At 35.8% G+C, this 16,434-nt stretch overlaps 2 protein-coding genes across 6 annotated transcripts; one reads left to right on the top strand and one right to left on the bottom strand.

The window, feature by feature from the left end:
* The first annotated feature begins 81 nt into the window (after window positions 1-81).
* LOC106627582 (trans-1,2-dihydrobenzene-1,2-diol dehydrogenase) lies at window positions 82-2,972 on the top strand. The gene is made up of 3 exons (XM_014247737.3): window positions 82-654; window positions 723-1,081; window positions 2,171-2,972. The coding sequence occupies exons 1-3, from the start codon at window positions 285-287 to the stop codon at window positions 2,438-2,440; spliced, it is 999 nt and encodes a 332-aa protein (XP_014103212.2). The 5' UTR covers window positions 82-284; the 3' UTR covers window positions 2,441-2,972.
* Window positions 2,973-4,657: 1,685 nt separating this feature from the next.
* Axud1 (AXIN1 up-regulated 1) lies at window positions 4,658-13,999 on the bottom strand. Of its 5 annotated transcripts, none has more exons than XM_014247778.3 (6): window positions 13,727-13,999; window positions 13,169-13,376; window positions 10,281-11,149; window positions 8,839-10,109; window positions 8,154-8,762; window positions 4,658-7,754 (listed from the first exon to the last, which is right to left on the bottom strand). In XM_014247778.3, exons 3-6 carry the CDS (start codon window positions 10,990-10,992, stop codon window positions 6,624-6,626), a joined length of 3,723 nt encoding a protein of 1,240 aa, XP_014103253.2. In that variant the 5' UTR covers window positions 10,993-11,149; window positions 13,169-13,376; window positions 13,727-13,999; the 3' UTR covers window positions 4,658-6,623. The 5 variants fall into 5 exon arrangements, with proteins under 5 accessions (XP_014103253.2, XP_036225170.2, XP_036225169.2 ...); XM_036369277.2 differs by having other exon boundaries at window positions 13,169-13,478; XM_036369276.2 differs by adding an exon at window positions 13,050-13,087 and having other exon boundaries at window positions 13,169-13,999.
* Between the last annotated feature and the right edge of the window lie 2,435 nt (window positions 14,000-16,434).

Raw genomic sequence — 16,434 nt, forward strand, 5'->3', positions numbered from 1 at the left:
CTGATTTATTGCTGGTGCATAATCAATAACACCAAAATAAATTAAAATCAAATTTACATACATACATACATTGTAGTGCTAATGCATACATTAATGCAATATGCAAGATTATTTGCATTGATAACAACACAAACCGTTGCACCACATTAGTCCAACGCTACTGACGCGCAGCGTGTAAAATATTGTTGATTAGTTTTTCATAGGCCGTCTAACGTGTAACTCCGAAAGCGATACAAAAAAAAGCCTAAAAACATATCCGCTAAACTATTGAATTTTAGAGCATTATGCCAGCGCTGAAGTGGGGTATCGCCGCAGCTAGTCGCATAACGCACGACTTCGTCAACGCCTTGTCCACCATCGAGGACAGCCAGCATACGGTAGTGGCTGTGGCTGATGTGGAAATGGCACGTGCGCGTGATTTCGCCGAACGTCACGAAATACCAAAATGCTATGACGGTTTTGACGCTTTGTCACTGGATGCGGACGTCGATGTGGTCTTTGTGGGCACATTGAATGCCTATCGCTATCGTGTGGTGCGTCTAATGTTGGAACGCGCCAAGCATGTGTTGTGTGAGAAACCGTTATGTTTGAGTGTGCCACAAGCCGAAGAGCTCTATCGTGTGGCAAAGGAACGCAATGTGTTCCTGATGGAAGGTGCGTCGCAGCGTGTCTAATCTGTATGTTTGCATACAATTTTTTTCAATTTTTTTCTTGTGCTGCAGGCATGTGGTCGCGCTGCTTTCCCAGTTATGCACGCCTCCATGAACTGTTGCAGTCCGATTGTATTGGCGAGTTAACACACATACAAGTGCAGCATGGCTGTCAAGCGTATGTGGAGCGCTCACTCGGCGATTCCATCACCCTGGACCTTGGTTTGTATGCGCTGCAATTGGGACAGCTCATCTACAGTTGTGCGCCGGTGATTGTTAAGTGTAATGCTCAGCTAAATCATGTTGGTGTCAATATGGAATGTGAATTCTTTTTGGATTATGGTCAAAATCGCAAGTTGACTGCATTCATTTCGGGTTTGGAGAACTTGGAAAACTGCGCCAAATTATTGGGCACCAAGGGTGAAATCAAGGTTGGTTGTTGCATGCTCTTATCACCCATTTTGTTTGTGATTTTTGGTTTTTGTTTTTATTTGATTGATAAATGGTGTACCAGCTCGATACTGATAGCAAATACATACATACATATATACATACATACCAATTACGTGGGGTAATAGCTTTCAACTATGCAGATAAGTGTTGTGACGAAATTGCCGTTATCTCGCTGTTTTGTTAAATGGTTGGCATTGTTGTTGTTGCTTAGCAAGTATATATGTTATTGCAAATAGTAGTGCCAATATTGATGATAAATTTAGAATTTAAAATTTAAAACTTAAAAATCGCAGATGGAAATAACTGTTCTTGTAACAACCTATTTTAGGTTAGCGGTTGATGGTAAAATCTCGAACTCATAGTAGTTTCAAAATTCACCCATTACAGTTATTTGTACTGAGTTTTTGTATACGATGCTGAGAGCTACAGCAACCAGTTAGGATTCAGCATAATGCCTGCACACGCCAGTTGGGTAAACGTTATAAGTCCCGTTTCTACGATAGTCGGGTCAACGTTAGTGGAACGGACTCGGTTTTTCATCCGGCCAAGTACTGTCAACTCGTCAGCATTATTATTGGAAATTCATTAATGCTTTAACAAAACCAACAACAACAAGCTAAAATTTATATCCGGCGTTGTAGTGGCAGAATTTTCAATACAATTTGGTGATCGGTTAATACCGTTACAACAATAGCTGTCATTCTTTTGATCCTGTAATTATTACCAAAACTATACATATTTACAAAGAATTCTACTTGAATGTCAAATTGGCACTTCAGTTTATATATCAACTTTAAGCATACTTTTAGGCGTTGTAAATTGATTTTTTTAAATTTCTGCAAAAACTTACTATCAACATGCAACTGCGCAACCAATATGCATGAAAAGCTACGGTAAAATCATAAAAATATTCAGTCAGGGTTGCCATGCCTTTATAAAAAAGAAAATATTATAAAACATGTTGCTTTTACGCAAATAATACAACTATTTTCGTAATTCATAGTGCGTGATACTTTTTTTCAACTTTTCACTCACAACTTTTGTACACTTTTTCCTGTCATTTACAGCTCAATAACTACTGGTGCTGTACAGCTTTAACGAAACCCAATAATGCTAATGAAACTTGGCCATTGCCCAGCACAAAATATGAATTCAACTACACAAACGCTTGTGGCCTGCGCTATGAGGCCGAGGAAGTGCGCAGATGCATAGAGAAACGTCTACTCGAATGCCCATTATTTACGCATGCGCAAAGTCTCGAGTTGCTACAAATCACCGAGGAAATGCGCAGACAAATTGGCGTCAACTATGATGATATTGTTTGTTTGTGTTTGTAAGTGAAAGTTATTTGAAATTATTTTTCGAAATTTTTTTTGGCCACAAATCTTGCAGTCAATTGATTTTCGCTTTGTGTTAAGCTTTTTTGGCAATTTCATGATTTTAAATACATAAGTAGATGTTGTTGTTGTTGCAAATGCCTACACACTGATTTGCTAGTTAAATTGCTTTGTCTGCTTTTAGTGTTGAAATTAATTTTGTATCTATTATGATTTACCGTTATACGCACTTTTTGCAGTAATTTTCATAATTGAATGCGAATAGATAGTAACTTTTAAGATTGCTATGCTTTCTATTTTATTATTATTTAAGTTTTTGTTTAATTTTGATTCTCCAAAGACTTAGTTTAACTACGTAAATTACTAGTTGTTATCGGTAATCGAGTGCTACATAATACTAGTTAGTTTATATATATATTTACAAAGCTTATAGTGTATGTACGTATGTATTTTTGTAGTTTACTGCGTTGATGTGTGTCTAATTTTTGTTATCTTTTGCAGAAAATAGCCAATTTCGTAAATTAAAAACCAATTTTATGAAGTGTATTTTATTTTTTATTGACATTTTTTGAAAATTGTATGCTCCACTTTAGCGGTTAAACTATATGTGTGTTGGTGTGTAGTAAACAAATTGCTGTGCGCTGTATGTCTGTATATGTGTCATTTTCAAGTTCGCATGTGTGTCCGTACGATATTTTTCGCTTAAAATACAGCTTGCTTAGCACAAATTAAAGACTTTAGTATTTACTTTCGCATGTGTGTGTGTGATTTTAAAATGTTCAAACTTGTTTAAAAATAATTTATACAAAGAATTATTGAGCAAATAACCATTTGAGGTAATAATTACATTTGTTTCAATAATTTTATATTTATAAAGGTTCATAAGTGAAAAAAATTTAAAAAACTTGCTTGTTTGATTTATAATAAAAAATATACCACAAGTAAAATGAAAAAAGAAATGCAAATAAAATTTACTTAACATTTTTTAATATTTATTATTTTTGAATAATTATTATTATGTGCTTTAATTATAATTTTTTGTTTTTGTAATTTATTATAATTTTTCTCTTTATTCCTTTCAAAAAATATTATTTATTTTTAATTATTTTCTGCCAAATCTTTGGTTCCAGTCCTTTTAAGCACTACTTTTTTATTTAACATTTATATCTTCACGAAATTGTATATGAAATATTGTAGAAGGCAACGTTACAATCTGCAAAGAAATTGTTCAGATCGGATCCATATAGCATATAGCTGTCATACAAACTGACCGATCAAAATCAAGCTCTTGTATGGAATCCGTTGGATATGTGAAGGTTATTATAGCTTTGGTTAATGATTTTACTTGTTTTTTATTCCTTTCCAAGTGTTTTTTATTTTCTATTTTTTATTTTTTTTTTTTTTTTACAAATTTATGTTTTAATTTATTTCAAACCACTTTTTTTGAGTTTTCTATTTGCTATTTTTTATTTCTTTTCAAGTTTTTTTTTTATTTATATGTATATATATTTTTTTTAATTTTTTCAATTTATGTTTTCTTTTATAATTTATTTGAATCCGATTTTCAATTATTATACATTTTATTTTTCAATGTTATTCGTGTTATGATTATTAATTAATAGCCTTTCGATTCTAAGTTATTCTTTAGCTGCGTTTTAATTATGCTATTTTTTTAATTAAATTTTGTTTCTTACCATTTTTAGTTATTTTTAATATTTATTAATTTGTTCTTCATTTCTCTTCCACATTTTTTGTTTCATTTAAGTAAAAAAATATATTATTATTTATTAATTATTGCTAATTTTTTGTATTATTATTATTTTTATTATATTTATCAATCTATTTTATTGCATTTTTTTTAGTATTTTATATTTTAATTTATTGTTTATGATATAGTTTATGTTATACATAAATACCTTTTTTCGATTGTCATTATATTACATTTCGTTAAATGTTGTTTTTTATTATTGTTATGGTTATTTTATATTTTAATGCGTATATGTATACTTTACAAACTTTTTTTTTACAGTTGTGAAAACTTTTTTAAATTAATTTTATTTTTATTTAATTATTATTAGGTTTTTTTGTACTAAACAAATTTTTTTCTTTACTAAAAAAAATATAAAACTATAAATATGTATAATTAGTAGTAAATAAAACTAACAAAAAGAAATCTCAATAATCGGTAAAACAACGAAAAAAAATACACAAAGATAATTTTAAGAGAAGTCTTATTTTATTAATTTCAAAAATTGTTTTATTTCGCTGAAAACCGCAATCAGCAATCAATCATTTTAAAATAATAATAATAGTAATATTTAATTATCAAGTAACTCATTTAGACCGGCTTACTCTAATAATCTGAAACAAAAATTTATATTTACCCGTAAGCTAATTAATTGGAAGCAATAGTACTTAGAATATATATACATACCATAAAATAAAGTTGTGTGTTGAGGCAGAGAAACAGCGAAAATTTAAAATAATAATGTAATTAGTGTAATTTAAAAGGAAAATTAAATGCAATTTAAAGAATAAAATAAATAATTTTAAAAGTTTGGAGGTAGATTTAAAAAGTTACAAATACACTGGGAAGCAGAATACAGACTTTTGTGTATATTTGTGTTGAAGTTGCTCAGATATTACAGCGCAAATTTCATTTTTAGTTGATTTTCAATATATTTATTTGAAAAAAAACTGGCTTTTCAAATTTCAAAAGAGAAAACCAAATAATAATATGGAGGTTGTGACACTGTGCATAACAATGTCTGAAAAAAAATTTTTTTTTTTTGGGAATGAAAATTAATTGCAGAAATCATTGTTGCTTGTTATATTTAAAAAAAGTATTTTTTTGTGAAGGGAAAAAATTACTAAACAAATTAGGAATTTTTAATTGCTTCTAAATGCGTCACTGAATTTCCAAAAGCAGCAATACAAATATATCCGTTATGTGCTTTAACGAACGCAGATTTTAAATAAAGTTGCCTTATGGTGAGTTCAAAGAAGGTGAAGTTGAAAATTTTAAGTTAGGTTGCTGTTATTCAATTATTCCTTCGGACAAGAAAAAAATCCAAATACATATATTATCTTTATTCACCACAACGTTGGTTTATCAACTTAAAACTGTGCGAATCCCGTTACAAACTTTCAACTCAACAATAACAATTAAGTTTGTTTGAAAAATATTTAAAAAATTCACCTGCCAAATGTCTTTAACAATTTTCTGAGCTTCAAATGACTTCCACAGCTATATTTGCTCGCTGTTTCTCTAGCTAAATATGCTAAATATGGAATTCACTGCCAACACACATAAAATTAAAAATATATAAATATTAAATGGGCATTAAAAAATCTTAAAAGAAAATTTAAAAAAATTTGAAGAAGTTTACATAACCACACACACTTTGCTTTAACATACATACATATAATATTATAGTTAGTAGTATTTTCTTTTATTAGCCATAATTTAAAAAGGAATATGAACTTTTTATATATATATAAATATATATATAATTAATTAACATTAAATATAGTATATATTATATAAGTATGTATGTATATGCTACCAGTATATATTAAATTGTTCATACAGTGTTGAAAATTACTAATTGCGTGTGTGGTAGTGTGTGTGTGTGTCTTGTTTTTTATTATACAAATTCTATACATAAGTTATCTCGTGAGTAGTGTGCAACAAAGAAGAAAAACTTAACATTACTTATCGAAGCAGATTGCTGCTTGGCTACAAAAAATTCATTCATTCATTTCGGCTGCTAGACAGCTTAGCTTATAGGTATAATTGTTGCTTGCTTTTACTTTTTTTTTTTTGTAATTATTTTTCATATATGTGTATATGTGATTTCAATTTTAACGTTTGATTGCGAGCTAATTCACTTACGAAATTCCGCTTAAACTTTTTTTTTGTTTATTTTATATAAATTTTTTTTTACTTTCGTTTCATACGCCATTGCTGTACTTTTACTTATACCGTTTTACGCTTACCACTTCTAGAGGCTAATAGAAATCAAGTCTTGTCTTAAAAATTGCTAAGAGTGACGTAGTAGGCGTGGCGCTAGCGCGGCTGTATGCATATGTATATGTGATTGTGAGTGCTTGCAAAGCATCTGATTGTTGAGTGGCTTTGTGTCTGTTCCATAGACGAAAAGTTGACACCGCCTTGCGCTTCTTAATTGCTGACCACATTGAGTGCTTCTGTAACCGTCACAGCAGCGCCGACTGCAGTTATAACTACAGCAGTGTTGTCCTCTGTTTGCTCAACGGCGCTATCAGCGCTGCCAATGTCATTCAAAGCTTCCGCATGACTAAGCGTTTTAGTAACCTCGTCCGTGTTCTTGCTTGTTGCAGCAATGCTATCGACATCAACACCCATCAGTTTGCCTGTGTCTTCTGTGGCATTATGCCTTGCGTTTGCAACGGTTTGTGCTTTTTCCAATGCTGTCGCTTTAACAGATTCCACACTTGGTTTGGGTTCTGCATTTGTTGTGCAACTTTTCGTCGACTCGATTGAGTTTGTGGATTGTGTTGTTGTGTTTAGTATTTCGACGACTTCCACCTTTGCTGCCTTCACTTCGTCTAATGTGTCGCTTTTTATCGCATCTTGACTATTGCTGTCGCTGTAATCACAATCGGTAGTGACGGTGCGGCTGCTGACGACGTTGTTGGCGCCATCATTTGCGCTCAAACACGTTGTGTGTGAGACGGACACAAGTGTGGCGGTTGTATGGCGATTGTGTTGTAGTAGATCATTGATTTGTGATAGACGTGTTGCACTGGAAATCGGTGTGCTGAGTTGTATGAAATTGCTGTCGCTATCTGCGCTAATGTCGCTTTTGCTAGCACTTTTGCAATCATCCGTGGGTATGTGCGTATTGTTAGCGCTTTTGTTGCAGGAAGTATTATTGTTGTTATTGGTAGCAGCAATGGTGATTATGCTATTGCTGTTGATGATACTAGTGCTGCCATTGGTGGCGTTGCTAATGTGTTTGGCGCTGGTTATGCCTTCTGCGTCGCTACCCACTTCGCTACCGCCGCTGTCCTCCATGCTAATGCAGCTGGGCGCTGTGGTATCGACAAGCGCGTAGCTGCTCGTGTCTTGATACTGTGCTGCTGCTGCGGTTGTGGTGGCGGTGCCGTAAGGTGGCAGCGATGGTACGGCGCATGAGCTGTAGGTCGTTGGTGGTGGCGCTAGCGTTGATTGTGCTGGCGCGGCAGCTGCCGCTGTGGCGCTTTGCTGGTTGTGCTGCGGTAGGTAGGGGCCAGCGCTTGTAGTTTGCTGATAGGCAGTGTAGGTGGAGACCTGCAATAATAAATGTTTATTTTTCCGCGAATAAAAAAAGATTTTCAGTTTTGAAAATTTGCGATTTTCGAAAGTTGTAAGGTTATTTTTAAGTATCAAGCTCATATACTATATATCATATCACAAATTAATTTCAATTTAATTAGTAAGAGATATCGGAGACCCAATAAAGTTTATAAGCAAGATATCTACAGCAAATTAGGCACGTATAAATATTTAGTTCGGACAACCAGCATATAGCTGTCCTACAAACTGAGCGATCAAAATCAAGTTAAATATCTTTTAACCTGCAAGATGCCTAGTTACGAAATTTATTTAGTTCAAATAGGGCTTCAAAGTTCGTTTATAGAAAACAAGGTAATGCACTATATTTTGACAATTTCATGGCACAGTACTCACCTGTGTTGAATAGTTCACATTCTGATGATAAGCGCTCACTGTGGCGGTGCTGGCCGACACACCAACCGCGCTGCCGTAAGCTGGCAACAATTCGCCGTACGCTGTGGTGGCCGACGCGCTGCCCGCGAACAGGCCCGCATCCAAGGTGTCCAATTGAAAGCTTTGTTGTTGTTGTTGTTCTGCGGTCGTTTGCAAATCGCTAGAACTAACTGCACTGTAATGGGTGGCTGTGGCCGTGCTTTGTTGCTGATAGTAATTGGCAGCCGGTTCACTTGGATATGCGGGCGATGCGTAACCCGAACTATAATTTGATTGTGTTTGCATGGCATAATAGCTGCCCGGTAGCGTATTGGCGTACGAAGGCGTCGGCGGTAGAGCGCTGGTGTGTGCACCGACAACGGTGGCGGTGGTAGCGCAGGCAGTTGACAAGCTGTAGCTGCTCATCGTGCTGCAGAGTGGTGGATTCTGTTGTTGGCGATTCTCCATTTCCAAACGCATGATTGTGTGTATGAAGTGTGTGCGTACGCGCGTCGGATTGAATTCAACACGGCCCACTGTGTTGAGGCAGGCGTCACGAGTGCAACCGCAGGGAAACATGGCGCGATCAACCTGTAGTGAGTGCAAATAATAGCAATGAATAGTTTTGAAATGCAAAGACAAAAAAAAATCTCTTCACTTTACCCACCTGACATTTGATGCCCGCTTGACTGCAAGCACAAGTCTCTGGATCACAGAATTCCACACACGCGCAGCCGCACACCTCACGTGAGTTGCGTATGTCGCGGCATTCGATTTTCTCGGCCGCATCGATTTTGCGCACACCAGCCGCTTTGAGTAAAGCGCGTCGCTGCTTCGGCGATACCGGTTGCAGAAAGCCATTCGATTCGGCATCCAAATCCGAGCCGCTACCCTCACTTAAGTAATCCTCTTCGGACTCTTCGCTGTCATCGCTCGACGAGCCGCGTGGATTGATCTCTTGCAGCTGCAAGCGATGCGCACGCCGCAATTCGGCGGCATGTTCGGCTAGTGTAAGCGTTTTGAAGCCGATATGTCGTGCGCCCATGCCCAGCGTACAACCGCCCGCCGAGGGCACACAACCGAAACCCTGTTGCCGTGGAAAGTAGTAAACTTGTACATTTTCGAAGTTAATCGAGCGCTTCAGCTTTTTAACTTGTGTACCGACGCCGGTGGTAGCCAGCTGTGTTTCGTGTGCTGCGTCGATGAGTGCATCATCCTCATCGAGTCGTCGTTTCAAATTCGAACGTAGCGGTTTCGTTAACGCAGCTAGTGATGGCAAGGCGGCGCTAACAGCAACAGGCACAATAGCGCTGGTGTTGGTTCTCGCACTGTCGACGAATGTTACATTGGCACCACCACTGCCACTGTCGCCGCTGCTGTTGCAAGCAATATTCGTTATTACTTTGGATCTGTTAACTGTGGGCGTATTGATGGCATCGCTGTCGTTGGGCGCCGTTAATTGGCTGGTGTCGGCTAGACCGTTTAGCGTTGTCTGCAGCGCCGATGTTTCACTGCCCAGCCCCGAGTCGGAGCCGTCGCTGCGTAACTCTTCGGCATTTTCATCATGTTGGTTGCTTAGCTTTGCCGCACTAGTATTGGCAGCGAGTGCGCTATTGAGTTTCTGTTTGTCCGCCGTCGTAGTGGGTAGCAGGTGCTGTGATGGGCTTGTAGGCGTAATTATATGTGCCTTACTTGGTAAGTCTTTTTCTGCATTTGGCGTTATAGTATTTGTCTTTAGGTCGTCTATAGTAATCCATAGTAAATCGGCGCTGGTGGAAGCCTCATCATTAGTGGAGGAATCCAAAGGATTCGACATATCCTTAATTTCCGAATTCGATGGTTGTGTGAAATCATCGATGGCTAATGGATCCTCCGAGGGCACATCGGATACAGTTGAAGAGTTTATATCCCCATCGTTTAGCACGATTATTTCGCTGTCTGAAATAATAAAAAATTTTGACAACTTAACATTAGATTTGGAAACATTTTCAGGACATAATTTTGCAATTAATTTTTTTTAAACTATGCAAAAATTATTAAACATAATTAAAAAAAAATATCTCGATAAAAATAATATCGTCCCCTTCGTCAATTTTTAGTCTTGCTTACCTTCTAAACGTTGCTCTTGATCACTTGGTAATTCTAGAAATATGTCGCCAGCGTCCTCTTCTTCAGTGTTAAATTTCTCGTCAGCTGTATCCTCTCCCCCAACGGCTACTCCATCATCGCTGGGCAGTGAAACTGCCTCTACACCTTCTTGCTGATACTCCTCAAATTCATCTTGGGAATCAATACCAATGCCATCATGGTATTCATGTAGGAAACCTTGCGATGGCACGTCCTCCAATTCACCATCTACTTCGTCCGCTAGGTTTTCCACCAAACTAGCAGCACGTTTTAACGGCGGTCGCAGCATAACGCTGCTCTTTATCTGCAATTCGATGTCATCGTCGGCATCACAATCGTCACCATCATAAACTGAGATGCCCTTCGGCTCATTACCGTTAATCACTTCTACAGTTGTGTTTTTACAATTAATAACACTTAATTTATTCACTTCTATGCGCTTCATGTTTTTGTTCTCTATTTGTTCATTCAAAAGTTTTGAAACCACTGTTGTCTCCACTACACGACCGTCCCTCGCACTTTGCTCTCGTGTCGCTTCACTTTCGACACGAATACTTTTTGTTGGTTCGGTGACAATCTCTTCGGCACCTGGTTCGGTTTCGTTGTCGGCTATTGTCGTATTGCTGCCAAATATCGCACTGCCACTTGCATTCTTCTGAATATAATTAATGAAATTCTTGATTGGTCTAAACATTATCTCTATGCAAACAATGTTTAGCGTAGTAAGTCCCGTCTAACGCACTGTGCTGCTTTAGCAGCTGCAGCTGCAGAATTACTTCTGGACTTGGACACTAAGTTCTTGGCGTGATGAAGAATATATATAAAATTTCACGAAACTCAGTCGTTCGCATCTGAAGGTAAAACAGAAAATATACATTCATGTAACTGCAATATGTACATATTTAAAAAATAATTTTTAATTAAGGAAATTTGGTTAGTTTTAAATAACATAAACCTGCAAAGTATATTATTTTTATAAAGCATGCCAAAATAAACAGGTTTATTGTGCCTTCGCACGACAGTCGGGACTACGTAACCGGAACGGACCCGGATTTTAATCCGGTCAAGAATTGCCAACTCGCCACCATTCCTCCAAATTACTTGAGAGACATTTTGTGGCACTACAACAACAAACAGGCTATTTGTCGTTTCACGATATTTTGGCGGTTCGGGTAATCGAGACCATCGACCACATCATTCTACAATATTCGACAGCAACTTTCTTAGGTAACTGCTACATAACCAAATATTTATTGCTGTGATTAATTAAGCTTCTATGTGAACGGAAAATTCTCGAATTTATATCTGGTGTAGGATTGGCACATCAGCATCATATCCGTCTTACCATAATTTAGCTTTTTATTTGTTTTGCTACAATCATATAAGACTTGTATGGAGCCAGTCCAACATTGTCGGGCCAGCAAAGTTTTTCTATTAATACACAAAGTAAACTGTCTGCAAGTCCAAGCATTGCATAACAACATTATATTGTGAGCAAAATGTCTGGATTGTATAATACCTATACATAATTTTGATAAAAATAATGAATTTATTGCAAACTATAATAACTATATAACGACAGTGCATCATTTCACCTTTTTTCGCCGACCATCAATATTTTCAAATTATCGATAGTTATGAAATAATTGACTTGAAACCATACGAACTTTTGATATGCTAGCTACACATACCTACTTACGTCATTAATCATGCAGTGTTTTTCAATTCGTTATAAATCCGAGTATGTACATTAAATAAAAATTAATTATCCTTGTTGAAAGCAGTGTGGAAAGTAATTCGGTAAAACAAGTCGTATAAATGTAAGTACATCAACACATTTGCAAACAACAAATAGAAAATATAGGTGTCACTTGTGTGTGCACACATATATATATATATATACATAATATACGTACAAATGTGTACTCTTCGTTAGAAACCTTTTAAATAACAATATATGTATGCTACTTACTATGGCAGACTGACGATGATAGTTGTAGTCTAGTGATAACTGCAATGATTGCACGGATAAATATAATAGAGTGGGCGATGCATTTCTATGTGTGGGTACAAATAATACAATAATCGTGTGCGTATGTGCAATGCGCGCCAATGCAGGCGTCCCAGCGGCGTTCGTGAGCTGAGGAGTGTGTTTGTGTAGAACTTAGCAAGAGTATTGGGGCGGACGAAGTTGTAATAGGTATGAATATTGAAGAAAATATAATAGCTTGAGCAATAAGAAAAAATTTAATGTGCATACATATGTATACTATAATGAAGTTCTATATACTTTCCTTAATTTTCAAAGCTCAACATAAAAAAAATGAAGGTTTTACTACTTGTCATTGAGTTCAATTTATGATGGGTATTGAGAGAAGTCACTGACAGGTAGGCTTAGATATTGATATTTATGTATGTAGATAAAATTTCTATACAAAGGTGCTTTCGTCTTGGTTGATGTGCATTCATTTGCATGAGATGCCAGAATGAAAAGTATCAACTAATTAGTATTGATTGCTTCAGATATAATACATACATGTTAAGTAAACTATTTTTAATAGCGATAACCATATTATTTGAAACTAATATATTTGAAATAATTGTTTGCTTATAAATTTCGTAAACATCTAAATTGTTAAAAAGGCTTAAAAGGTAACGATGAAACGACTTATTTCATATAAATTTTGAAAAATTCGAACTTATTCAAATAAATGTGCGGATAATTTCGAAATATTTTGGACATTTACCTACCAATCGAAAACTTGGTGCGTGGTTTTGATGTGGTAATACTAAAATAAGAAGTGCTAGGATGTAGTATTATATATTTTTAGAGTAAAACTAATATATGTATTAAAATTATAAGTACATACCTTCGTTGAAAATATTTAATCCTCTTGCCAATATAATACGCAAAGTTTTTACTATTAAATCACCCGCTAGAAGTGAAATTCATTATGGCTTTTCGGATTAAATTTAAGAACAGCTGTCTTATATTTGTGTCGTTTGTGCACTTCTGCTGGCGATCCTTTGATAATTTTTTATATCACAGAGCGGCTGTTAACCTATTTCGTGAAATTCCTTTAATGAAGCATTTTAACATTTACATAAATTAATAAATTATCACTCCGGCTAGGTATACTATAAATGTTGTTGTAAATTTTTTGCAATTAATATCCTATCCTGCAAAAAAAAGCGTGAGTGTCATGCTATTTGTCAAGCTTAGACCATTTTTTTCACTTCACATACGCTCTGACGTTTCACTTTTTTTAAACCGCACGTCTTTTGTTTTACACTTTTCGGCCTTTGACTGGAAAAATATATTTTTTCAGTTTTCAATTGATTATTTCATTTATATTTGATATGACTTCTTTATATTTTTTCGCTCAGGTGTTGCTGATTCATTGGAATAAATCTTTAAATTTTCTTACGGTGGTTTGTGCTACGACGCACAGCTTCTTCATTGTCGCAATTTCGGCCGACGAAAATTTTACTGCCGCTCGACTTTTTGGTTATATGCGGTTTTTTATTGATTTGCTATTTTTTTCAAACAACTTGCATTTATCATATTTTTTTCGCGTCTCAAGAATTTATTCAACAATTTTTTTTTGCATTAAAATTCGCAGGATTTGAATTTTCACAAATTTTCTTACGACTTTTCATTTCCACTCAGTACGTTTTCTATCATAATTTGTCACTTCTGCTTCTACGGTTGCCTTTTTAGCGTTTACGTCATTCTACGCACATTCGCTCTGGTTTTACAGAGAACGTACGTTCTCTGGTTTTAAATACATGCAGCGTTGCATTTATAAAGGAGCCGAGCATTCGGTTTCAAATAATGCGCAAAATTAAAAATAATTTTGCTCTAAATAACTAATTTAATAATCAAGCATCAATAAACAGGTACAACTGAATAAAGTGAGTATTAGCAATAAAAAGTGGATATTAAAGGAAAAAGTAATGCTTTGACCGAGAACGTAAATTACGTAAACTACGTTCTCTGCTTAGCTCACCTGTGGAGCGTTTCTTAGATTTATAATCAAGTGAATATTTTACAAAACTAAATCATGCTACTATGCGATAGATGTCGCGCTAACCGGAAAAGGTCATAATTTAAGCGGCAATTATTTGGTAATAGCGGATATGTGTTAAGAAAGTGAAAGAAAAAGTTGTGTGAGTTTCGTGAAAAGTGGTTATACTTAGTTGTTAAGTGTTTAAGAAGTGATAATTTGCTGTTGTTGTGTTGTTAGTGCAGTGTATAGCAGTAGGAAATCAGCAAGTGTACTTTAAATGGCGTGCTTGCAGCGTCGCTCATTTGCTGAGCTCCTCAACTGCTTTTTGTTCCGGAACAAACATGCCATTATGGCAATGACGTCAACCAACTTGCAAATTAATTTTCTCTACAATAATACTGCTCTGCCACTGCTTACATAAATCTGTAAATTTTTGCCCAGCTGCGTTCAGCGACGCCTACGTAGCAGCGGCAAGTTCTACTCTTCTTTTTCAAGGCGAACGCGCGAAATTTCATATTCATTTTGGCAAGGAATCATTGATCTTACTGGAATTTTCTCAAATAACAACATAACACACAGCAGAACACAACGTATTCAATCGCCTACGCATATGCCGCCAAAGTGTTGTTGAGAAACCAACGCAATTACACATAATAAATACAAATCAAATGTTAATAAACTTACCCCTGCATAATGCGTAGCTAAACATGTTTATATGTATATTCATACATATGCATAGGTGTGTGTGAATATTGTGACTGTGCGCCCCCAAAGCAGGAATACCTCATGACAGCATATCCAGCGTTTTAACGCTGAGACCGTTTTACGCACAAGGTGCGTGTGTTTTGTATACGGTGCTGTGTATAACATACATACTGTACATGTAGCTATTGTTTTTCTTTATGCCGTAAGCGCTATTGTGGCGCAAAGACGCCACCGAATCATTGATTTTTGCCAAATTCAAATGAGCATCTACGATCGCTGCGCAGAAGGCATTGATCTCGGCGACGTTGCTGTGGCGGCGACAGCGGCGGTGGTGAGTGCGTAAAGCGTTGTGAAACATGTGCTCAGGTATGCGGCAGTAACGCTGAAACGCAGCTTTAAAAGGTACGTTGACACTTTTGTTAATTTACCTTATCCCCACCGCGTTGCTCCAGCACCTATATGTGTACTCGTATGTCTATGGTTGGGGATTGTTTTCGTCCATGTTATTTATTGTGTTTGGTGTTTTTTCAGTGTTTTAGTTAAGTTAGCTGCGGCAGATTTAAGAAAGAATTTTACGCGCGCTTTTTGGTTTGCTAAATTTTGTTATTGTATTTGCATAATTCATAACCACTTAGCTTATATAATTTGCTTCTTTCACGCTTCCAAAGGCTATTGACATCTTTCAAGGATTTTTGCTTTATTTTTAAAGTGTAGCAAATTGTATGAGCAAATTTTTTGTGTTGTTTGACTTTGTAAGTTTACGCATAAAATACGCAATTCGGTAAATATTTTAATTGGCGTAGAAAAATACGTATTTTCGCATTGTTTTTGCATTTCAAATTTACTTACATACATAAGCACTTAAGAAAATTAAAATTTATATACTGCGCCAATAAAAAGTTGTGTGGAATTACCAACATATAAATAATCATATAGTTACTCTAAAACTATCAAACAGGCTGAAAAATAAAATCGCTTTTATTCAAAGACTATAACTTTTCCGACGATACCGACGATTTGTCTTTTGTTTTAAAGTTGGCCACAATCTCGGCGAGCACCTTCTCATTTCTCTCAATTTCCTCAATTTTTTTTCCATCGAGCATTTTCTTGAGGTTTAAGAACTAGCAAAAGCCACTGGTGAGCAGATTCGGAGAATATGTTAAGTAAGAAAGCAACTCAAAGTCCAACATATGTAATTTTGTCATCATTCATCATTTTCATTGCTTTGCGAATCGGTCTTGTTGAAATAACGCTTTCTTTTTCTTCAAATGAGCTCGTGTTTTCGCCATTTTATACTTTAACCGCTGCACGCTATATTTTCTTATAAAATCTTCGCTATATTTTTTGAGAATTTTTGATCTTTGTTAGCGACATCAAGCCTAAATGAATGCCAAGCTGCAAGTAAAGCAAATGCTATCCTT

The sequence above is a fragment of the Bactrocera oleae genome, chromosome 3, assembly GCF_042242935.1.
Source record: "Bactrocera oleae isolate idBacOlea1 chromosome 3, idBacOlea1, whole genome shotgun sequence".
NCBI lineage: Eukaryota > Metazoa > Arthropoda > Insecta > Diptera > Tephritidae > Bactrocera > Bactrocera oleae.

Coding starts and splice junctions, on each gene's coding strand:
- LOC106627582 (XM_014247737.3), top strand. CDS start 285: ATGCCAGCGCTGAAGTGGGGTATCGCCGCAGCTAGTCGCATAACGCAC. Junction 655..722: donor CAATGTGTTCCTGATGGAAG/GTGCGTCGCAGC, acceptor CTTGTGCTGCAG/GCATGTGGTCGCGCTGCTTT. Junction 1,082..2,170: donor GCACCAAGGGTGAAATCAAG/GTTGGTTGTTGC, acceptor TGTCATTTACAG/CTCAATAACTACTGGTGCTG.
- Axud1 (XM_014247778.3), bottom strand. CDS start 10,992: ATGTTTAGACCAATCAAGAATTTCATTAATTATATTCAGAAGAATGCA. Junction 10,110..10,280: donor TCAAGAGCAACGTTTAGAAG/GTAAGCAAGACT, acceptor TTATTATTTCAG/ACAGCGAAATAATCGTGCTA. Junction 7,755..8,153: donor ATGTGAACTATTCAACACAG/GTGAGTACTGTG, acceptor TTATTATTGCAG/GTCTCCACCTACACTGCCTA.